Here is a 25,695-nt window from a genome sequence, read left to right as displayed (position 1 = left end):
AGTGCTGGAGGGGTGTGGGGGACACGTAAGAGGAGAGGGGAGGAGACAGACAAGGTTGTTATCATACTAGGTCCAGGGACAATTCTGATAGAGTAAGTGCATAGAAGAAAGTAAGGGGAGGAGATGGAGAAAGTAAGAGGAGAGAACAGAGAGTAAGCAGTCAAATAGAGTTGAGAAGCAAGAGGGGTGAGCGAATACAATTGCAGAAGTCAGTAGTAACACATAATGTTGCAAGCCTGGATACAAGATGAAGATGGGAACCGCATGATTCAGGGCCACCGTGAGAAAAGGTGACGCACCGTGAATCAACGATGTCCATAAAAGTCAAATCCAGCATTGACATTAATTTTGGTCTCTTGAGAGAAATGAGCAAGGATTCAGACCCTTCCCCGACCATCTGATCAACACTTGACAAAGACCATACACTGCCCCCGAAGGGCATTACCATTTATGGTAATGCAGGTAGTTTCTAGACTGCCCCTTTTTCCTAATGTGCCCCATCGCAGATGCTTGTTTTCTTGCACATGGGGTACAACAATCTATTTGAAATCGAGAGGGAGGTTGACAGTGCCAATGTGAGCTAGTGAAATGGGACCTGTTTACAAGAGGCCAGTGGTAGGAGTGCAGGGTTGCTGGTGGTTTTACCTTTTAAGGCCTCTTCCCGTCTTCCCTCGACTAACCGTGCCCCCTCTAAGATCTCCTACCTCCTTAAATTACACACACACAACTCCCCACAGACAGCCACCACAGGCCAAGCCATTAGCACATCAACACTAACCATGACTAAGGTCTCCTCTGTATCCCCATCACACTCTCCCACATCAGCAGCTAACTATTGCCAAAGCACTGCAGACATTGGGCTCTTCTGTGGATAACCTACTCCGAAGTCTTTCTGCAAAACCCATAGAAAAAGATTGGCACACAGGAACCAGTTACTTACAACCTTCACCCATCAACACCACAGGTTTTGCATCTGCCTTTCCCACTGTCCCACTAATGACCATTCCCCCTTTTTCTTACAGAGGCATGCACAGCAAGGCCACCGAAAGGGACAGAGGGTACTATTCAAGTGCACCTACATTAAACTGCAATAAGAGAGGGCACAAGCCTTTAAAAACACCAGAGGTGATATTTTGCATCTGGAAAAAAAAGCTTCCTGCATGACTGACTAGATGCAGCCAGACCAAAAGCTGTCAGGAACTCTCCTATCCCCAAAAAAATAACTCTATCTAGAGTGTGGAAACAGAAAAGGTTATACACTCATCTATTCAATGTGTCAATCGGGTCAGTGGCACAACTGCCAAATGCCAACACGATGAACGTCCACTAAACACTGTAGAAGTCCACTAAACACTGTAGAAGTGGCCCTGTTTGCCCCTCTGCATACAGTCTCCATCAGCCAGGTGGCGTGGGCAGGAGCCCCCACCCTCCACAGCCCAGGATCAGCTCATCAGAGCTGCCGCACCGTGCCACGAGGCACGAAGAGGATCGCAGTCCAGTCAGGCCCCCACGAGCCCCCGCCAGCACCTTTGTGCTGCCCACCCCTCCCAGAGGAACTCTTCACCAGCCCATCGGCCACCCCTCACCCAGAAGCGGCCCGGGTCGCGCTCCAGCAACGCGCCGATTTAAAAAAAAAAAAAAAAAAAATGTCGGGCGCGATGCGGCGCCAGAGCGAGGCTCGGCATCCTGGTTGCTAAGCAACCGTGCTTCATAGCACACAACATCCGCCGGCAGGCGGAAGAGCCGGCCACATTCAAAGGCCATTCTAAGGCCCTGTTTGCCCCTGTTCGCCGCTTACGGCGCGTGGCGAGTTCCCATATTATACATTTATGACCCTCTGATGCCCCAGGACAATACATGGGCTTACACCGTGGAACGCAGCGGTTGAGCAGGAGCTCACGACATCGCAGAAGTAGCGGACTTGGCTAGGAAACCTTCCGGGATCAGATACCTGTTAAGCGCTGCCACATTGCGCTATTCTTTATCTTTGTTTGTGCTGGTCATCCAGCCTCAAATCTGCCTCACTATGGTATAAATGCTCTCAAGTGCTCCGAATTGCCCTATAAAGGCCCTAGGCAACGTGCACATGCATGCGCCTTGTATTCTCTTGTGACAATCAAGGCCCGTCAGCCACTGTCTCACTCTCATGCTCATTGCCTTACCCCGCACCCACCTTGTCACCCTCTTGCCCTCCACTTCCAGCCTCGCACTCAAATACTTTGATGTACTCCCGCCAACATACAACCCCATTGCATATGAGTTGTGTGGTGCCCCATGATCGCCCCCAGACCACACTTGAACTGTGTTGTGCCCTATGGTCGCCCCCAGACCACTCTTGAACTGTGTTGTGCCCTATGGTCGCCTCCTGACCACATTTGAACGGTGTTGTGCCTTATGGTCGCCTCCAGACCACACTTGAACTGTGTTGTGCCCTATGGTCGCCCCCAGACCACATTGAACTGTGTTGTGCCCTATGGTCGCCCCCAGACCACTCTTGAACTGTGTTGTGCCCTATGGTCGCCCCCAGACCACATTGAACTGTGTTGTGCCATATGGTCGCCCCCAGACCACTCTTGAACTGTGTTGTGCCCCATGGTCGCCCCCAGACCGCATCTGACTTGTTGTGTGCCTACCGTATGTCACCAATGCCTCATACTCGCCAATTTCCCGCAAGTCGCCCCTGCCATAGCATGCTTTCCTACCTCTTCGCAATCATGTTCCCCTTTTGTGTCATGCAAAGTAACATACCCTGCAATGGCAATAGCTACATAGCCCATAAAAACGGTCTAGCCAGGCCGGCTTGCCCAAGACATTACCCCATTATATGCCCCACACCTTTCTTGCCTACCACTCCTGCCTTCCTCCCAGTCTCACAATCCGCCTCTCCGACCCATTACCACGCATACTCTTCTGATGTCCCGGCTACTAATCACCTAGATACCTCCAAGCGGAACCCTACCAATATACCTCAAAGTACCTCAAGCCCCACCTCTGGTCCCAGTACCTCTACAACTGCTGACCTTACTGTCTCTAGAACCACCACCCTCACCCCTATTGATCGGAACAAAAGACTCGGTGCCAGAACCCACCATAAGACCAGCATACCCCTAGTTAAGCGACCCTGCAAGACTATCAATCACACTGCAATACCTAGCAATTCCACCCTTTCTACTCATAAAGGAGCTCTCCTAAATGTTAGATCACTAGTCGCCCATTCCATAGAAGTAGCCGACATCATTCTAACAAACAATTTGGACTTCCTTGCTGTTACTGAAACTTGGTTGCATGATGCTGCAGGACCATCTCTCACCCTAGCTATACCAGACAACTATACCATCCTCAGAGCAGATAGACCTAACGCACGAGGAGGCGGTGTAGCTATCATCTTCAAGTCCTCGCTTAATATTAGACTAGCCTCGTCTCCCCCACTTAAATCATGTGAACATCTCACATTCAAATTACAAACGTCCCCTAAGAACACCATTACGATGCACTTAATTTACAGACCCCCGGGCCCACCAGGCTCCTTTGAGGAAGACATCACCTCACTAGTTGCCGAAAGCTCCAAACTTTCAGCACAAATGATTATACTTGGAGACTTCAATCTTGGGTTTAATGACCCCCTCGACGTCCCAGCCACTGCCCTGGCCACAGCATTAGAGGAGCATGGCCTCCAACAATTCTGCTCCAAACCTACCCATTCGAAGGGCAGAATCCTCGATTGGGTAACCGCCCTTAACTGCAACATTACCATGAAGGATCCCATACAGCTCTTATGGACTGACCATCATTTCCTCCCATTTGACATTAACACTAGCAGCCTAGTGCATAACAAGCCTGTTACCGCACCAGCCTGCCTAACTAGGAAAAAGAGTAACATCACAGCGGAAGCCTTAATACCCTTGGTAACCCCTATCCTGAACGCACTACCAGCCACAACCGACCTGAACCAATTGGTCAACGTCTACAATAATTCTATGGCCATAGCTGTTGACACTATTGCCCCACTAAAAATGCGCAAAGGGAAACCAAAAGCGCACCTGAATACATGGTACACCCCAGAACTTAAATCCCTCCGGCAACAAAAAAGTAAACTTGAAGCACTATGGAAATCGGCGCCCTCAGCAATTAACAGAACGAATCTCACTAATATCTCCACTTTCTACAAAAATGAGATTATACGCGCAAAGAAAGAATCGCTCAACTCCAGGATCTCGGAGGCAAGCTCCAGCTCAAAGGAGCTCTTTAAGATCCTAAAGGAACTAGAAAACCCCATTCCTCCCACGGATACTTGCACTAAAAATAAACAATGGTGCACAGGGATCCAGAATGCCCTTGTTAACAAAATTTCAGGGCTCCAGTCTAAAATTGACAATAAACAACAACAACTCACCTATGTTCCGACCTCCAGTCCCACCCCTCCCCCTTCTACAGCCTCCAGCCCAGGATTCACCTTCAAAAAGGTATCCATACCCGAAGTACAGAAAATCATAGCGTCATTGAAACCTTCGAACTGCAAGGGGGACAGCTGTCCCGCTCAGATTATAAAAGATGCTGCAAGGGATCTCTCCCCATTCATCACAAAATTAATAAACCTGTCTTTCTCTGATAACTCGGTCCCTAGTAATCTAAAACCATCCTGGGTCCTACCACTACTAAAAAAAACTACCCTCGACCCAGATATACCCACAAATTACAGACCCATCACCACTGTCCCATTCCTACTAAAAATTCTTGATAGAGTGGCCTATCTACAAATCCAGGATTACCTTGAGACAAACCATCTACTAGGAATTCGCCAGTCCGGCTTTCGTCCACAACACGGGACAGAAACGGCCCTGGTCGATCTCAAGTGCCAGATAGACGACCTCAAAGACAAAGGTAGAGCTGGCATCCTTCTTCTTCTTGACCTATCCGCTGCCTTTGATCTGGTTGATCACAAAATCCTGTGCAACCATCTGTCATCGGCAGTACACTTCTCCCACTCCGCAATTTCATGGATCCAATCCTTCCTGGACAATAGGATCATGCAGGTCTTCTCACCCCTAGCAGCGGCCGACCCTATTCCTATTACTTGTGGTGTCCCACAAGGATCGTGTGTATCACCCACTTTGTATAACATTTTTACAAAGCCCCTATTCGACAAGCTGGACCATCTGGGTGTCACCTACACCAACTACGCAGACGACACCCAGATACTCCTCACCTTAACCGGCAACTATAATTCGGACGCAATTTGGATCAATGAAGTCTTCTCCATCATTCAGGCATGGATGGCCACACATGGCCTCTGCCTGAATGATGACAAGACTGAACTGCTCCTTGTCGGCTCACCCAACACCATTCGGAAACTTAGTCCTAGCTACACTAGCCTTACCATTGACGGCAACACCATCACTATCGCCAAGAGTGTAAAAACCCTTGGTTTTTACCTCGACACGAACACTAACCTAGCCAAACAAATTAATATGACTGCCTCAGCCACGGCCTACACAGGCAAACTAATCAGGGCCTGTAGACCGCTGATCTCCCCTAACAACTGCCTCACCTTAGCCAGAGCACTTATACAATCTAAACTAGATTACTGCAATAGTCTCTACGTAGGTGCCAACAAAACGGTAATCAATAAACTGCAAGTTATACAAAATAATGCACTCCGTGCCGCCCTGAATATTCCCAGAAGAGAACATATTTCGGCTACCAGAATTGCCTGCAAATGGCTATCCATCCAACAAAAAATAGATCTAAAAACTATCTGCCTCACCTATAAAGCACTCAACGGCCTTGCCCCGCCCTATCTCACCAACAAATTCACACTAAGACAGAACACTAGAACCACTAGATCCTCTAATACACTACAATTGACTGTGCCCAAATTCTCCCTCAAAAGAGCTGGTGGTTCCAGCTTCCCAGTTCTGGCTTCACAACTTTGGAATACCATTCCACTGGATATCAAATCTACACCCACCTTCCAACCTTTCAGAACTAAGGTCATCACCTGGTTACTCAACAATTAACCTACCATGATTGAATGCATACCTCCTGCTTGATTGTATTTTGCACCATGCCAGCATATTACTGTCTATGCACGAATTGCTATATTACTGTCTATGCACGAATTGCTATCCTGTCTTGTATACCTTTGCTTCATCACTGTATAATTGTACCCTACCTTGCCTGTAACTCGAAGATTAAGCGCCCATATACCTTTGGGTCAGGTGCGCTATACAAATTAATAAACAAACAAACAAACTGCTGTGTTAAAATGACCCAGAGCCACCTCTAAGCTAGCATCATCAATGGGAAAATGGTGACACCCTTTTCTTCATTAATGTAATTATTATTCATTCACATGAGACAGGTCGTCCTAATTTTAGATATTAACAGTCTCTGTCACTGCCTCTTCGTGGCTGAGGGTCCTTTCCTTTTCATTGAAAGATGGAGATTAAGTTGTTCTTTGTATTTTTATGCTATGTCTTTGATGTCCACAATGTTCCGTTTCACACTTCATTCTTTATTTCTTATAATTGCAGTTGTGGCTATCATTATGAGGAAGGAAGGTGAATGTTGGGAAGTATACAGCACCTGATATTGTTGGATCGAGGGACACATTTTACACTGTTGATTTGGACATTTACCGGCATCTGGAATATGAGAGTTAACCCTTGAATTAATTCAGTACTTAGTGACAGGCAGAGTCTTGTCGATGGCACCAGTTAAATCTAGTCTGCCATATTGATGTATGCCTTCAACTTCTGCTGGAATTGGTACCCATATTGAGATGTGTTTCAAATCCAATCCCTCAAAGAACACATTGAATGCCATCAACCCCAAGCTATCATGGTGGTGTACATCCTTCAACCCCAAGCTATCATGGTTGTGAGCATCCTTTTGGCCCAGTGCTCTTGTTTTCTGGTATAGCTTGATACTAATTTATTTTTCCCGCTACAAATTAGTACGTTGACAAACAATAGTTTTTTTTTCCACTTCTGTACTTTTTGTCAGCTTTTGAGCCATTCCTTTTCTGCAGATCAAATAATTACAACCATGAAATTTTCATATCATCCCACTTTGAGTATTGCAATTCTGTCCAACTAGCACTTTCAAAGGAATTACTTGCATTTCTTCAACACATGCAGAATGCTGCTGCATGGCTTGTTAACTTCCCTGATCAATACAGATCATATATGTGTTGCTCTTAACTGCTATTAGACAGACACATTGAATATACAGCTCTGTCCCTGGTACACTAATTCTGTCTGGGCTAAGCTTGCTAATCAGAAAAATCCACAAGTATGTTCCTAGGTATTATGTATGATATGATATGGCATTTATAACGTGCCTATATACAAGTGTTTCACGGCACGATGAGGCAAGGGAGGGGGAGCAGGGAAGACAGAGACAACGATCTTACTTGGCAAGGTGACATTGAGATCGCGCAAGTGCAGGGGAGGGGGAGATGGGGAAAGGGGGAGGGGGCAGTGCAGCACATAGGATAACAGTAAAATAAATAAAGACAATAAATAAAAGTGCGGTAGCAAGTGCAAGGGTAAGTGCTGAATCGGGTGTCGAGTGCTGGGAGGGGGCTGTAGGGATAGAGAAACAATCCCCGAGTGCAAGGGCTGCCGGGGGGGGGAAGAGCAGGTGTGTAGACCTGGGCCCGAGATCAGAGGGTTGCCAGGTAACGAGTGCAGTTTTCAGTTTCAGCCAGGAGATCAGCAAGGGTGAGTAGGAGAGAAAGCAGAAGCAAAGAGGAAGGTCTTGAAATACTTCCAGAACCAGAGATGGTTCTTCTCAAATTTCAGAGAGACAGGGAGGCTGTTCCAGAGGGAGGCCCCAGCAGAAGAAAGAGGTCTACCCCCAACTCAATATTTGGATAAGCGAGTGACCCTGGGGGAGGCGGATGAGCGAAGAGCTCGAGAAGAAAGATATTTAGGAAGAGAGAGTTGAGAGAGTCTGAGGCCCCAGAAGGCCTTGTGGACAATGCAGAGGGTTTTGAACTTAATCCCCGCCACCACTGGGAGCCAGTGCAGAGATTTCCATCCTGGAGAGATACGATCCCTGCGCTTGAGGCCAAGGACAAGTCTTGCAGTCCTGTTTTGGATGAGTTGCAGGGGGGGTTAGAGGCAGGCAGATTTAGAAAGAGGCTGTGGCTGTTGCAGTAGTCCAGCCTAGAGAGAACCAGATCTATGGAGACGGTGAGCTTCTGGGGGAAGGTGAGGAAAGGAAGAATACCTCTGAGGAGGTGCAGCTGGTATTGTGACTTCTTCGAGACTTCAGAAATGTGAGGAGAGAAGGAAAGTGTGGCGTTGAAGATGACCCCCAAGGTTTTTAGCCTCAAGTGTGGGAGCAGGAAGAGGGCCAAGAGAGGCCTGCCAGAGAGTGACAGGAAAGGAGGGAGCAGGTGTGTCTTATTGGCATTAAGGCAGAGATCATTGGCTGCACACCACTCCTGGATAGCAGACAGACAGACAGAGATGACAGAAGGAGAGGAGGTGGCCGAAGGGAGCCTAATGATGAGTTTAGTGTAATCCGCATAGCACTGAAAGTTGGGGCAGAGAGTGGCAATGCAGTGGGCAAGAAGTGCCAGGTATTGGTTGAACAGTCAGGGAGAGAGGTTAGATCCCTGGGGAACACCACAGGTAGAGATAGAGATAGAGGAGAGGAAGTACCCAAGTTGGACATGGGAAGGCCGATCGGAGAGGAAAGAGGTCAGCCAAGCCGGGGCCTGGTCGGTGATACCCAGGTTATCACGGAGACGGTTGAACAGGATGGCATGGTTGACCGTGTCAAGGGCAGAAGAGAGATCAAGTAAGATGAGGATACAGGGGGTGTTGGAGTCAAGGTTGGAGAGCAGGCCTTCACGGATGTTCAGGAGAGCAGTTTCTGTGCTTCTGGCAGCTCTGAAGCCAGATTGATGTTCATGGAGACAGCCAACGGATTCAGTGTGAAGATTAAGCTGGGAGATGGCCATATTTTCCAGGAGTTTGCCCAGGAAAGGAGTGATGGAGATTGGGCGATAGTTAGCCGGGCAGGAAGGGTCAGGAGAGGGTAAGAAGAGAGTGCACAAGGGAGTGCTTCTGGGGGGGGAGGGAAGACTCCAGTGGCGAAGGATTGGTTGCAGAAATCAGCCAGAGCGGGAGCCAGGGTGTCAATGTGGTCCTTGATGGTTTTGGATGAACGGGGTGAACCTGTTTTGACGAGACTTTCATAGATCAGACTTGTCTAGAAACCTCATCTGGGGAGAACAGGGGAAAGGCAGAGAAGGAAGGAGGGATGGGAGATGGCCACAGGAGGGCCAGAGGAAGAGCAGGGAGAGGAAAAGGAGGAGGGTGAGGAGGAGGAGGAGGAGGAGGAGGAGGAGGAGGAGGAGGAGGAGGACTAGGACTAGGACTAGGACTAGGACTAGGGGGAGCACTGTGTTTTAGAGATGAAATGAGAACCCAGGGCCATGCAGAGGGTCTGAGAGGGGACAGGAGATGTAGAGACTGCAGCAGGATTGGCCAGCTCCTTGTAGATTTGAAAGAGTTCGGCCGAGTTGTTAGATGCTGCAGAGACGCGGGCTTGGATGTGGGCTCTCTTCTTGGTGCGGACAGAGAGCCCGTATTGCCTTTGGAGCAGGCGGCAGGCCAGTTTGTCAGAGGATGTACCGTACCGGAAGCATGCCATTTCTTCTCAGCCACCCTGCACTTGCTTTTAAGGGTGACGAGGTCTGAGTCGTACCAGGAGTTGCACTTGGCTTTGGGCTTCAAGCGGATCATCATGACCGGGACAAGAACCTCGAGGGTATCAGATATAGCAGAGTGGAGCATGGAAAGGGCTGTGTCAGAGTGTGAGTGAGCCAAAGGAGGAGGGGCGGGGGGGTGAGAAAGTGGCGGTGAAAGCCCCACACACGCTTCATGGGTCAGATAACCAAGAAGGTAGGTGGCAGTGCTGGAATTGGCTTGGCCTGAGGGGGTAGAGAGGGTGAGCTGGGAGGAGAGGAGAAAGTGATCACTCCAGGAGAGAGCAGTGGTGAGGGGGATGGAAAGGCGACGGTCTGAAGAGATTAGAACATCCAGAGTGTGCCCTACAGAGTGAGTTGGGTCAGAGGGGAGAATAGAGAGTCGGAAAGGTTGCGAGAGTCCAGAGGAAGAAGAAGGAGGAGTTGAGTGGTGGAGACCAGGAGGGAAGAGGAGAGGTCAGCCCACTCAGAGAGGAAGGAGGAGATCTGATCAGGTGGCCGATAGATGGTAGCCCCAGTAACGGAATGGCCAGGAGAGAGCCTGCAGACGAGGCATTCGAAAGATGAGTAGGCCTGCGTAGGAATGACAGAGGCAGGAATCCACTCAGGGAAAATCAGGGCTACAGCCCCTCCGGAACGGGTGGGTCTGGGCGCGGAGAGGATCTTGTAGCTAGTAGTGAACCACGTCTCGGTGACATCGAGGTCAAGTTCTTCCAGGAGGCGGCTGATGTCAGAGGAGTGTTTGACAGCTGAGCGAGAGTTGAGTGGCAATATGGAGAAGGTTGCTGTCCTTGAAAGACTTCCGGAGAGGGGTACAAATCAGAGTTACGCCCTGCGGAGGTGTAGAAGAAGCCCGAGGGGGGGGCAGAATAGGAAGGAGGAGAGGGCAAGGTAGCCAAGGAAGAGACAGCAGGGGGAGGCAGGGAAGCTGTGGAGGGGAGAGAGGGAATACAGGAGAAGACAAGAAATTGATGAGGCGCTGGAAGTGTCTATCAAAGAGGAGAACGTTGGCTTGAGGGGCTTGGACCAGGACAGTACCATTCAAGTAAACATTAATGATGACCTTAGAGGAGTGGAAGGCAGCCATGAGAGCCTCCCACCGGGTGCCACCATTAATGTGAGAGGAAGAGAAAGGAGAGAACACAGAGACCATATGTAGAGTCCATAGGTCTAGCGAGGCAACGACAAAGAGGATGTCGGTGAGGGTTTGACTGGAGGAGGCACTGGTATATAGGTATCAGCGATATGGAGGCTTGGGTTGTAGACTTCTTCCTACCAGATTTAGTGAGGAGAGCAGAATAGATGATAGAGAGGCAGTTAGAAAAGATAGCAATGACAGAGAGCACCATAGAGTAAGTAGGGAGAGGAAAGAAAAGGAACGGAGTGGGAGGGGGCGAGGAGAAACAATAAGGAAGGATACAGGGAGGAGCGCAAGCAGACGAGACAGAGAGACGAGACAAGAAGACAATTGGACAAGACGACAGGAGAAAAGATAATGGTAGAAAGTCGGCTAGATGAATGCCTTAGTAGGAGGCAAAACCACAGGATGGCACTACTTTCACAATCCAATTCAATACCGGAGAAAGCGCACCTAAGTCTGAGAGTTCTGTATAGTGGGTGACAAGGCCTAGGTTTCACAATACAATTTTAAATACTATCACAATGCAATTCAATACCGGAGCCAAATACACCTACGTCTGCGGGTCTGCTATGTGGCAAGGTTATTAGGGTAGAGTGAAGGCTCTAATCCTAACCCAGGACACCCCTGCCTTACTTAGTCGCTGCTGGTTGACGGCTGGCCAGTGGCTTCCCCTGCTGACGCCTGCAGGCACTAGCTGGAGCGCCAATGGAGGAGTCGCCCTTTGCCTTTCACCTGTGGGCACTCCCATTTTACCATTGCCACTGTATTGGAAGTCTCTGTGCCGTATTATGCAGCTTAACTTTGGAGACTGCCACTTGTCTAATTTCGTGGATCCCATTTCTGAAATCCTTTAAACACATTTTTTTTTATCGATTCACCTTCGTTAATTGACACAACACTCGCGACTCTTTTGAAGTTCCCAACAAACACACCGAATAGTCCTTTATTTATCTTTATTCACACAGAGCCATCCACATGCAAGTGCTTGTTCCGTCTAGCTACTCTTTGCATAGCTTGGGGTGAAGACTGCTGGTTCTGGCTCACAAGTAGTGTCTATGGGAGCTGTGTGGGGCAGGGATAGATTTGTTCCATAGTAGAAGTGGGTATGAGGGTGAAACTTCCCATTCATGAATGAGAGAAAGGATGCTGGTGGGTTTGGGGTGGTCGAAATAGGGTGCTAACAAGAGACGGCAGTTGAGTGAGACTCCTTTAAAAGAGAAAAAAGTGGTCCTGGAGAATGGGCACATTTGTGTCTTGCCAGATATGGTATAGAAAGATAGGCAGAATTATACAGATGTAATCGGGGACAGGCACTTTTATGGTGTGTTTGTATTATTGTTATTCAGCCATTGGAGTTATCACAGTGTTAAATTCGTAGAAATGTGCCTCGATGATAACTTATAGAAGCCTTTATAGAGTGTATTATGGCGAATTAGGGGATAAACCATGTGGTGATGAGCTGTACTGGATGCTCCACAACAAGATGAGACGAGGGTAGTTTGAAGACCGAATTTAGCAACGCATTCTTGGTGAGGGACTGTTTGTGATGACACCTGCTGCAGTACCTACGCGCCCCGTTAAATTAAAAGGGTTTGTCCATGAGAGTTGAGGTGATGTTAAAGATCTTGCGTCGCACCAGGTTTAGCTACTACGGAGACTTAGAGTCCCTCCACTCCGTTTGTGACAATATATAATGGTTGTGTTGAGCTATCCCTTGATAGTGCGCCGAAAAATAATGGAATGGCAAGTAGTGATGATAAATCAATTCCTGTTTATTTTTGTGATGTTAGAGCCTTTGTGGATGACACGTGTTTCGGCAGAGCTGCCTTTATCGAATCCAGGCTATATAGATAGCTCATAAGTCACTGCATAATGCATAAAGGTGCTGAAGTTCACAGGGATGAATCCCACCTGATACAAAGAAGTCCTCCGTATGTACGAGTGTCCTGTCGAATTTAGCAACCCCTCTTCAGGAAACTATCCTTACAACAACAAAAATGCTACTGGGTATAGTGGTTTCAGAAAAAACAGTAACAACCTACACACATTTTTTTTTATCTTTTCAAAATCACAGTCTAAAACAATCAAAATGTAATAGTATCATTCCATTTAATTTATCGTATTGCTAAAAACATACAGAAAACGGTCTTTGGCATTTCATCATAGTGGAACTAATAAAGTGCTACATTTATTTATTTATTGTTTGCTTGTTAGGCGCTTATACATTAAGAATATACTCTTTCAAAGCGCCCACAGGGCAGGGAGGGAGGAAGGTTATATTACATGACAATATTAAGACCTGAGGGGGAGGAGGAAGAGGGACTAACCTACTATGCCTTGTGAGTATTCAAAACGTACAAGTGCAGAAAGGATGAGGGAAGAGGGAGTAAGTGCTGGAGAGTGCAAGCTCGTGGGAGAGGCATGGAGAAGTGCTACGAATGTTGAGTGCTACACAGCCAGGGCTGTGGGAGGTGTAAGTGTGAGTCTCCAGAGAAGAGGATGCGCGGATAGACAGGAGCTGGGAATAGTTGGTGAGGGAGGTCAAGGCCGCGAAGATGCATAAGGGCCAAGGACACTGATTTAGCAACTGTAAGAATAGCAAAGGAGAGAAGGTGATAAAGAGGAGGAAAAGAGGAAAGTCTTAAGGAGCTTCCGGAATTTGTAAAGGTCCTGCTCAATGCACAGGGGGAGGGTGGGGCTATTCCAAAGGAGGGAGCCCACAGAGGCAAGTGAGCGATCATCCCTTCCCTCTTTTTAGCAAAATGCTTTACACGCAAAGATCTGGCAACAAAGAGTTGGTGCTAGAGGAGCGAAGAGGTCTAGTGGCAGAGTATTTAGTGAGCTAGAGTTGAAGATAGTGTGGGTCCTGGGCCCAGACACCCTTGAGGATGATGCAGAGGGATTTGAATTTAATCTGTGCAGCAACCGGGAGCCAGTGAAGACTTTTTAGTGCAGGATAGATGCAGACCCTGGGCTAGAGGCCAAGGATAATTTTCACTGCCCTATTCTGGATAAGCTGAAGGGGTCGCAGAGTGGAAGAAGGAAGATTCAGGAGAAGGCTATTACAGTAATCACGTATAGAGAGAACTAGGGCTTGAGTCACATTGAACCTCTGCGGGAAAGTGAGAAAAAGGTATAATTTCTTTGAGAAGGAAAAGCTGGTAGTTGGACTTCTTGGCCATGTCCTGAGTGTGAGGGAGGAAGGAGAGAGAGGAGTCGAAGATGACTCCAAGGTGTCTGGCTTCACTTCAGGAGGAAGGCCAGAGTGAAGGGAAGAAAGAGGGAGCAGGGGTCCCAATGGGAAGGTTCTCAGTTTTACAGGCGTTGAGGCAGAGATCATTGGAGGTGCACCAGGACTGGATGGCAGATAGGCAGTCCGGGATAATGGAAGGTGGAATCTGAAGAAGAGCTGTGTGTTGTATGTGTAACAGTGGAAGTAGGAGGAGATGAAGGTGTACAAGGAGAGCAAGGTAGATGTTAAAGAGCCAGGGTGAGAGAATAGCGCCATGGGTGACGCCACAGGTGGAGATGGAAGTAGAAAAGGAGAATGGGTCCAGGATGACTTGGGAAGCCACAGGTGGAGATGGAAGTAGGAGAGGAGATTGGGCCCAGATGGCATGTCGCTGTTCATTCATTCCCAAACTAAATACTCTTTCACAAATTCATACTTTATCCACCCAGCATGTTTCATTCGTCTATATACATTAAAATGAATCCACAGGAATTTCTCCCGTGGCACACCGGCTCCCGCTTTCCTCTAAGTAACTGTCTGTGGGAGCTAACTTCTACTTCACAGTCCAACTACACCCATAATATCTTCCACTCGATATAATAATAATAATAATAATTAGGCTTTTATATAGCGCTACAAACCCTCAGGTATCTGAGCGCTGCTTATTATTACCCACGGTGTGTGGTGCTCATTTATCGACCTCGGAAGGATGAAAGGCTGAGTTTGGCCCCGCCGGGATTCGAACCTGCGTTAACAGGCTCTGCACGGGTGTCAAAGCGGCCGCTCTACTCGCTGTGCCACTTGACCGGCTTGCACAGGTACTGTAAATTCTAGACAACTCTGTATTCTCTTCTCTACAAAGCTGTGCCTTTCCGATTGGTGCATTATGGGCTGTTCTTCACATTCAAAAGACTTTGTATTTTTCAATTTGCTTCCATATGTGGCCCCTCATGCGTTAAGCAATCTGGCACGTACTTTCATATATAATGGCGCTTTACGTTCTTGGATACATTGTAGTTACATACCCGGACAGTGAACGTTACCTCGTGTCGATACACCAAAGCCCATTCTTCAATACAGAATTATTTAACTACATTTGCTTCCGGTCATTCTTGTCACGTCTCGAATATTCAGTGTGTCACTGCTATAATCTAAAACCTAATCCAACATAGACCGGGAATCACACACTATTCAGCTAATGGTGCCGCCATCATCTCTGAAACTGATCTCCACCCTTCATCAGTGCAGTCGTCTAACAATGACCACTAAGTCCACACACGAACTGCTTTATGGTCGGGTAAGGTGTGGGCCATTTTTATTCTGTCCTGTTTCATTTCGCGATCACGCTTCCGCACAAGTGATCCCCACCTTTTGATGACTGGTTTATCCAGAGATTGCCACCACTTGCAGCACGATCTACTTCGATCTCGTTCGCACGACATAATCTTACTTATACTTTCAGCTCCATGTTATCAGGCGGTAGAGCTCTCTGTTCACTAACTATCATATGGGAAGACGTTTACCATTTCTTCCACATACTTAAATAACTTCTACACTTGAAATTCAAGTCTGGAGACGTCCAGCTCCAGTATACGGCAGCCTTCCGGTTTAAAGCCTTACCCACTTACATTGATACTCCATGCAGATTCCACTAATATATTCTTATTGCCTTAACAGCTCACCCAACAGCTAGCATTGATACTTGATATAGGAATGCCAACGTTCACAGAGATTCATTCTTTCCCCTTTTGTGGTTAGTAATATCAGCATCATTCCACACATGGGTATTTTGTGTTGGCACGCGGTTTGGGTGTTTACCAGCATTAAAGGATTGACACATATTTAAATTGAGATTTGTGAGACTAATAGCTCCTGGACCCATTGCTCACCATTTTCCATGGGGACTACCCTTTCAGGATTAGCATGACTATGTTTACCTTAAAACCTACACCCCCTTCAGGTGTATACTTTTTGAGAGCGGTTTTGGGGAGTCACATTGAGAAGTAAATGAGCCTATTGTAGAAATGATAATCGTGAGAAAAAGAGTTTAAAAAAAAATCCTTTTCTTTACTGTTGTCTTCCCTAACCCACCGTAACTCTAAACAGTGACTGTATCAGTGAAAATTCACCTGGCTGGCACGCCGATTCTACTGTTGCCACACATATAATCCTCTACATACTGGCATCGACCTCCCCTGTTGTTAGCCTTCAAATGTCTCAATACTGTTAACTGTGTCATGTTCACTGCACTTGCCTTGATGATGTTGTATTTACCCGCACTGCTATATTCTACTGCCTAGACTTATCCGCCTGACCATCTAACCACCGGTTCGCATATTTGCTGGCTCACGCTCGGCATCCCCTACCTGATCATTGCACCAAGCCTGCCGCTGTTACCTATGCTATACCTGCCTATGTTAGACCTACAATTCACAGGACAATCTAACCTCTAACCTCCTCCTCCACTGCACATTGTAACCAGCACTGCAGTTTCCGTTCCAGCTTTGTACTCCGGCCATTACTTGATCGCTAGTAACTCTTGCACTAAGCCCACTAGGGCTCTGTCAACCGCTTACCTGTATCTAGCCCACCGACGTACTGTACTGTCATCTATAGTCTCCTTCCACTTGTTTATACACCGTTATCTGCTAGCTGCATTTAGCCCATCGTATACGGCCAATTGATGACTGATTCTGCTAATTAGAACATTGCCTAGATAGTTGCACCTAGCCTGTTTGTACACCACTATTTGAAAACTGCATTTAGCCAGATAGCTGCATCTAGCCTGCTTGTACACCACCATTTGAAAATTGCATTTAGCCTGATAGTTGCATCTAGCCTGTTTGTGCACCGCTATTTGAGAATTGCATTTAGCCTGATAGTTGCATCTAGCCTGTTTGTACACCGCTATTTGAGAATTGCATTTAGCCTGATAGTTGCATCTAGCCTGTTTGTGCACCGCTATTTGAGAATTGCATTTAGCCTGATAGTTGCATCTAGCTTTTTTGTGCACCGCAACCTGAGAATTGCATTTAGCCTCATAGTTGCATCTAGTCTCTTTGTACACCGCTATTTGAGAGTTGCATCTGGCCTGTTTGTACACCTCTATCTTGAAAAGTGCATTTAGCCAGATTGTTGCATCTAGCCTGTTTGTACACCACTATCTTGAAAATTGCATTTATTTGAGAATCGCACTTAGCCTGATGTTTACTGTCATTCAATATCTTTACTGTAACTGCCTGACAACCCCTACTAGACTGTACTGACATGCTCTCATGGACACACCCTGCATCCTCTTACTAACTACTCACGCCGATATCTCTCCTCTGTAACTGCCTATTGCCAACTATCTGATTGTCACATTGAGCTATAGGATATCTATCCTACTTGCATTGTAATTAGAAGGCCATATATCTAACGTTACCTTGGCTTGGCTGCTCCGCCCTCTGCTTCATGTTAGATGCTGAGCGGCTTACTGCCAGAGCCCTGCCCCTGTCTTGTCATTGCACCTGCTACTACCAGCCTAACTGCACACTATTGGGAATACAAAAGGTAGTTGTCTACCTACTCTGCACCCTTTACACTGTGTCCTAGAATCAGCCGACTAGTAGCCTATCTGGCTCACCCAGGACTGTCTACCACCCTTTTACCAGAATGTACATTGACGGTCCAGGCATACTTCCAATAGTCACCCTTTCTATGATAGTTTGGTTACTGCTTTACATCGCCTCTTCATCACACTATCATTAAAGACTAACAGCCCGCCCACTAAAACTAGCACCATGCCCTCATGCACCATGACCTCCTCCAACTATCTCATCTGCCCTACTATGCTAGAGGCACAAAAACTTAATATGGCACATAAAACGAACCAGAATCAAGAATACTCGACTGTACAGATACCAGGTAAAACTACTGACAGAAACCTAAGATTGCGTGCTCGCCTATCCAAACTGTATGAGTTACTGGCCAAAAAAATTGAACAATTAAACCACCTAAAAAAGCACCTACCTCAAAAAGTATGGGGCTTATTTCAAAAGTTGCTCAGGCAGGCGACTCCTTACAATCCCTGTTAATTATCACGTAATTAGCAATAGTGGCTTCACTACTTTTCATCAAATGTCGCGGGTCACTGGATTTGGACGGATACTAAGCCCATACCGTCCACAAAATATCAGAAAAAACTGGAGACTCCAGGACTCAGCGCCAGTGTAAAGCTTGATTGTTTAATAGCACAATCTGTTACACATCGTAACTATATGGAAAAACAGTAGCCCTCTACTTGGTTACGCGTTTCGGCTCCCACAAGCCTTTATCAAATCAGGGCCAATATTAGAGCTATTATGTCCATATGACTGTTGTCCGATATATAAGAATAGGGACAAATCCCAATGGTAGATAATTATGCCGCTCCGAATTTACTTGCGTCGGCTGCTCGAGCGGTGAAAAAAGCCTGTTTTTCCATATAGTTACGATGTGTACCAGATTGTGCTATTAAACAATCAAGCTTTACACTGGCGCTGAGTCTTGGAGTCTCCTGTTTTTTCTGATACCTCAAAAAGTAACTGCAGAGCCTAACACGAGTCTTACAAATCACAAAAGACCCACAATGAACCGTACTAAACGGACGACCAAAGATGGCCCTAGTACCACCCCCACATCAGAAAACCACTGACCTAACCTTAAAGGAGCTCTCATAAACGCTAGGTCTCTAGTCACCCATTCAACTGAGATATCAGATATTATACTAACAGACAACCTGGACGTCTTGGCTATCTCAGAATCTTGGTTACATGATCGGGCAGGATTAACAGTTATGTTCACCATGCACTCTATTAGGAACTTATTCTGTTTGCATGATGTGGCAGGCCCTGCCCTATCGCTGGCAGTCCCCGATAACTATACGATCCTGCAAGCAGATAGACACATCTCTCGAGGTGGAGGAATAGCAATAATAGCCAAGACTATTTTAGACATGAGAATTGTCACAACTCCCACTATGAAGTCCTGCGAATGCCTAACGGTCAAACTTGCCACTGCCAACTCACAAACACTAAATACCTTTCTTATCTACAGACCACCAGGTCCCTTTGGAACCTTCTCGGAAGATATCTTTATAACCCTGTCCAATAATCTAAAAAATACCTCCCAAACACTAGTGTTAGGTGATTTTAATCTTGGCTACAACGATACTAAGGATACCCACTCAACTGCCACTGCCATGACTCTGAAAGAGCTTGGATTCTCCCAGAAAGTTAACGTACCCACGCACAACAAAGGTCGAATGCTTGACTGGATAGCAGAATACAACTGTGAGGTAAATATTACGGCTACTGTACCTCAGATCTGGACTGACCACCATCTCCTATTATTCACATTGACAACTAACCTTGCCACGGCCCAGTCTTCGCTTGCCCCACCTGTACTTACGAGGAACAAAAAACGTATGACAGTTGAAAAACTGCTGCCCCACATAATACCCAAATTTATTTCCATACCAGACAATATGGACCCAAACTCTCTCGTCGAACACTACAACGAAGCTATGAACTCAGCCCTCGACTATATCGCACCACTCAAATTAAAGAATAGCAAACCTAAAAAACACCTTAACTCTTGGTTCACCCCTCATTTAAAACACCTTAGGCTACTCATAAGAAAGCTTAAAATTGCTTGGAGACTCTCCCCATCAACTAAAAACAAACTAAGCTTGACCAAGGTCTCAACCCAATATAAGAAAGACATCCTATTAGCCAAACAGGAGACTTATAATAATAGAATCTCTCAATCTAAATCTAGTGTCAAAGAATTGTTCAGTATTCTGAAAGAACTGAAAACACGTATTGTACCACAAGAAAATTGTACCAAAGACAAAAAGTGGTGTTCCAGTATCCAACATGCCCTAACCAATAAAGTCGCCAACTTACAAACCAAAATTGCCCTCAAGAAAGCCTCTCTAACACCTCAGACCCCTCAGAGTACAGCTCCCCCCACCACATCTTAAACAAGAAACACACTTTAGCTTCTCTAAAGTATCGACCATTGAGGTGGAGAAGGTCTTACTGGGACTTAAACCATCCAATTGCAAAGGTGATCAATGCCCGGCACAACTTATTAAGGATGCTGCGAGAGAACTCTCGCCCTTTATAACCAAACTCATCAACTCCTCATTCACCACAGGTAGTGTCCCGAACAATTTGAAAGAATCCTGGGTACTGCCATTGCTGAAGAAGCAAACCCATGACCCGGCCATCCCCACGAACCTCTGGCCCATCACGACCATGCCATTTCTTCTAAAAAATTTAGATAAAGTCTCTTATATTCAAATACAGAACTTCCTGGAATCTAACTTCCTACTTGGATCTCGTCAATTTGGTTTCCGCCCTCAACATGGTACAGAGACGGCCTTAATTGATCTTAAGGCCCAAATAGATGAGTGTAGAGATAAAGGCCAAGCAGCATTACTCCTCCTTCTAGACCTCTCGGTGGCATTCGACCTGGTTGACCACACAGTTTTATGCAGCCACCTAGACTCCGCTGCTCATTTGTCTAAGGAGGCTATAACCTGGATCGAGTCCTTTCTGAGTAACCAGACCATGAGAGTCTTCTCTCCATCAGCCTCAGCAGACACGATCCCTATGACCTGCGGCATACCACAGGGAATATGTGTGTCACCCACACTCTATAACGTATTCACTAAGCCACTCTTCGAAGAAATGGACCATTTGGGTATCGCCTACACGAACTACGCAGACGATACCCAGATCCTCCTTCCGCTTTCAGGAGATTACGCTGTGGATCTGGCCTTAGTGAATAGAATCTACAGCATCGTTCAGGCATGGATGGCCACCCATGGGATATGCCTGAACGACGACAAAATGGAGCTTATTATCTTAAGCACCCCGACCTACATATCCAAACTTAGCCCTGATTATGCTAATTTCACTATTGATGGCAATAACATAAAAGTAGCTAAGGAAGTGAAGACCCTAGGCTTTTACCTCGACGCGACCCTGAACTTCTCTAAACAAGTCAACTCCCTAGCCTCTGCCACTGCATACACATGCAAACTCATCAGAACCAGTAAACAATTCCTATCCACAGACAGCTGCCTTACGCTCGCCAGAGCCCTTATACTTTCCAAATTGGATTACTGTAACTACTTTACATTGGAGCAAGTAAACACACTATCCATAAAATACAGGTTCTCCAGAACAACGCCTTGAGAGCAGCTCTTCAGATCAATAGAAATGAGCATATCTCCTGTGCGAGAAGAGAATACAAATGGCTTTCAACCTTTGATAAAATTCAACTTACGATTGCCTACCTTACTCACAAGTGCCTTAATAATAAAGCACCGCCATACCTCACGGACAGAATATGTAAAAAAAAAAACCTTGTCCAGACCGATGAGAACAGCCAACTCTAACTGCCTCCAAGTTCCACGATTCAGACTCTCGACTACAGGAGGACATAGCTTCCCAGTTAAGGCTGCGCAATTGTGGAACCCCCTACCTCCTGGCATTAGAGAACCCCAGCCCTTCTCTAAATTCAGACAGAATCTGACCAACTGGCTAAAAGAAAATGATAAATAATCACTCGGACTAACACCTACCCTTCTGTTCTCTGATGCGCTTACTATGTGCTTGCCTACTTGAACTCCTTTCCGAATGTATTGCGCTCACCCCAATACTATGCTAGGTGATCATGTAATTTACATTGTACATACTTAATTCTATGTTACTCGTCCATTTAATTTACACTGTATATACCTGTATAATGCACTATGTTTGACGTTCCTCTATCTTTCTTCCTGTATTTCATGTACCTATGTAACTAAGCTGAACATATCCTTATCTTTTGCGCCCTGATGCCCCTGGATCTGGTGCACATTATAAATAAATAAACTAAACTATGGTTGTCCTTTGTTTTTCTCATTATGATTTACGTATATATTGTTTTGATTATTTCACATCTATGTTGAATTGGTGATACTGTATCATGGCAATATTTGATATTGGGCATCACAGACTGGGTGATGCTTTGATTGTAATAGTTGATAATATTATCACAATACTAACATCACACAACTTGCTTTATGCCAAGAGCTTTGTTTTGATTGTCTAGGAATAATTTCTTATGAATAAATGTTATTCTGATTTTGTGAGCCCTGAGGAAGCAAATTCATTCTCGAAACAGGAGTCGGCTCTTTCAGTTTACCTGATGCTACACTTGTTCATAATTAAAAGGGTTGTCAACATGATTGAACCTGGGGCATCTGTGTGTTTGTAGTTACTTATATCACATCTTTTCAGAATTTCGTAAGAAATTGGTGCGTTAGAGGCTAGAACCTGCTTGCTTGTATCAACTTACATCGAATGCTAAGGAAGCCTACCATACCATGTTCTAGTCCCATGCAACATAGTCATAGATTATATAATAGCTCAAGCGCATTGATCAGGTGAGGTTTTCACACATCTTTATACTATTTGTTTGATTTGTATCATGTATACTCTATTTTGGGAATTTGTGTTTTTTATATATGACCTATGTTTTTATGATGTGTTTTTAATAGATGGTTATAAAGCTGAATTAAAGTCATTGATGATGTTGATGATTAATCTAAACTTAAACTACCAGTGCATACCAACAGTTCATTTTCTAAGCAAAACTGCTGCAACAACAAATAGCATCCACAATATTATGTGTTGAGGAGAGTCGATGACTAGTCTAGGATCTATGAAAAGCATCAAAATTAGAAGACTGCCTTTTACCACACTGTTCTATTACATTTGCCAACTTCCACATGAGATGGTGTTTTAATTATGTTTAGATGCAGACGTGACTAATATTTAACTGAGGGAGTTAAAGGAGGTTTAGAACATCCAATTCCTTGTCCGTTCCTCAAAGAATACTCCTATACAGTTATTGTTTCTTAGGGAACATTGAGCTGTCTGACAAATATTGTTCATTGTAACATATTGTATTATGTAAACATAGCTATTGACATGTTCCGTTTAAATCCAACAGGTAATCAAGGACGAAGCAGAAAAAAGAGAGGAATGGATTCTTTAAAACCTAATACAAAAACACCAGCAGTAATGCCTTTATCAGGGATAGCTTCTGTGAATACACCCTGGAGCTTGGACAAGAGAATTAACTCTGAATTACAAATGTGGTCAGAAATCCATAAGGGAATGGAAGAAGAAGAAAAGAATACCCAATGTGAAAGCGGGTTCAGGAATCAAAAGAGTTCAAAAGAAGTGAAAGCTGATATATGTAATGAAAATGAGAGCAGAGTGAGAAATGCAAAGCTTCTAACCTGCCAGCAAAACACCATGCTAAATTGGACACTGTATAAATGTAGTGAATGTGATAAAAGCTATGTAAACAATATGGATCTTGTAACACACATGAGAACGCATGTCGGCGAAAGACTGTATCACTGTTCTGAATGCAATAAAAGTTTTTGCCGGAGAGGCACGTTCCTCCGCCATCAGATAACGCACACAGGCGAGAAGCCATATCAATGCACTGACTGTGAGAAAAGCTTCAGTCAAAAGGGGAACCTTATGTTACATCACAAAACACATACAGGAGAGAAACCTTATCAGTGTAATGATTGTGAGAAAAGCTTCTGTCAGAGTGGAGCACTGCACCGGCATCAGAGAACACACACAGGTGAGAGACCATATCATTGTGGTGTGTGCCAGAAAAGCTTCAATCAAAAGGGGAATCTTATCTTACATCAAAGAACACACACAGGGGAAAAGCCTTATCAGTGTCCTGAGTGTGAGAAAAGCTTCAGCCAGAAGGGAACTCTAATTCAACATATGAGAAAACATACAGGAGAGAGGCCCTTTCATTGTACTGAATGTGAGAAATGTTTCAGTCAGAGGGCTGATCTCATTAGGCACCAGCGAACACACATGGGAGAGCTTTAACTTGTACCCTTCTTGTTGCCACCTATTACTGCGTTCTCTTTTTGTATGGCGCTCCAATCCTTCTGGCATAGCTTCACACTATATAAAACCCAATATGTGCAGAACAAAGCAGGAGCAACAATAACATTTGTCTGCTGGTATTGCAGGTACTATTTTGTAGTCCAACCACTGAATCCTGAGTAAATGAAGTACGCATCTCCCATCAACATATACTGGACACCTGAAGATTAAAGTGAACTGGTGTTCCATATGCAATGCAGAGCATATGTATAATGTATTTTGATTAGAAAAAAAGTAGGTTTGTTTGTGATAATATGCACGTTAATCATAACCTTACTGCAGACGCTTAATCAGACGGTCTTATCTAGGCATCCTCACATTATCTTTTATTAACTGTTTTCTGGCATTAGCTGAGATTGTTGAAACCCCCATTTGGGCTTTTCTAAGACAACCGCCTCTTCATCACAAATCACATTTTAAGTGTGGGGCACACATTAATTTAGCTCCAGTCCCACAACTACCTGTGATGGCCTTCCCTTTATAGCCTGTGTAGTGATGTTTTGTTTTCTGTGGTGATAGATGCATCAATACTTCTGGAATGGTGTAGCATTATTTACTGGATGTCATGTTTCTGACAGACACTTGCTTTCAGAAGCATGATTGTGTGCATTATGGATGTCTTAGTCCCCCACGTTTTTTTTAAAATTCATATTGATTATACTGGCAGAGCTGTAGGAGGGAGTGCAACCATCCTTAGATCTACCCTGGCCTTTTCTGTCTTCTCATTGCATTCCTTCAACACCTTAGAATGAGTTGCTGTTTATTTCATTTTGTTCATTCTATATTTAGTTTCATTCACCTGCTAAAAACTACAAATCTACTCTTTATTGTGAACTTAAATTTGTACTATCTATACTCCTCATGTAGAGACGCCACCTCACTTTCAAATTGCTAAATGTTGCACCATACCTATTCATCCCAAGCGCAAGTTATTAGAATGGGTTATTTTCTATGTTTTTGTGTGCCCAGTATTACAATAAATGTGCTTCATTGGAGCAAGCTTTATTTTGTATGTCCTATCCCTGCAGTTGGTGTTCTTTGTGAGACTGCAAGCTAGAACTTCCATGCTGAAAACAATTTCAAAGGATAAAAAAACTTGCATCTGAATGGTGTTTTCAGTGGGTAACACTTCTGGCAGAGCAGCACATGGTGAGTCTTGACAAGTCCACAAGAGTTTCGGACACAGTAAGCAAGAATTAGTGTAGTGGCTGAAGCAGGCAGCCAATAAGGCAGGCAGAAGCGAAAAGTCAGAAAACAGAAGCAAGCTAATTCAGACCCAAGCAGAGAAGAAGAGAAGCAGGAGGAACTGAAGCAGATGAACCAACAGAATCTAGAGCAGTCGAAGACTAACCGCCACAGGCACCCGAAATGAAGCTGAATAGAACTTCAGTGCAAATGCAGGGACGCCCTCCACAGGCATGTTGAGAAGCACAGAAGACAAGCAAGTATGCCTTTTTATGCTGAAACAATGTGTTGATATTGTATATGTGTATGCTAGCTGAAGTCCTTAAAACAACTACCAAAACTATCCTTCTAGGAGACCGTAACCTGGGACTCCATGACCAGAAAGATAGACCTTCCACAACACTAGCAC

The 25,695-nt window shown here is 45.4% G+C and overlaps 1 protein-coding gene across 3 annotated transcripts in view; it reads left to right on the top strand.

The window, feature by feature from the left end:
* Positions 1 to 25,113, top strand: part of LOC138583262 (zinc finger protein 436-like) — a 253,278-nt gene extending 228,165 nt beyond the window's left edge. For all 3 annotated transcript variants that reach the window (XM_069655341.1, XM_069655343.1, XM_069655342.1), the window contains one exon: positions 23,128 to 25,113. In XM_069655341.1, coding sequence (XP_069511442.1) covers positions 23,128 to 24,041 — 914 coding nt within the window. In that variant the 3' untranslated portion in view covers positions 24,042 to 25,113. The remainder of the gene's footprint in view (positions 1 to 23,127) is intronic.
* The last annotated feature ends 582 nt before the right edge of the window (positions 25,114 to 25,695 follow it).

This window comes from Ambystoma mexicanum, chromosome 3q (assembly GCF_040938575.1).
Source record: "Ambystoma mexicanum isolate Mex_15411 chromosome 3q, UKY_AmexF1_1, whole genome shotgun sequence".
Taxonomy (NCBI): Eukaryota; Metazoa; Chordata; class Amphibia; order Caudata; family Ambystomatidae; genus Ambystoma; species Ambystoma mexicanum.
Note: the sequence above shows the minus strand (reverse complement) of the source record. Positions and strands in the feature narration are given on the sequence as shown.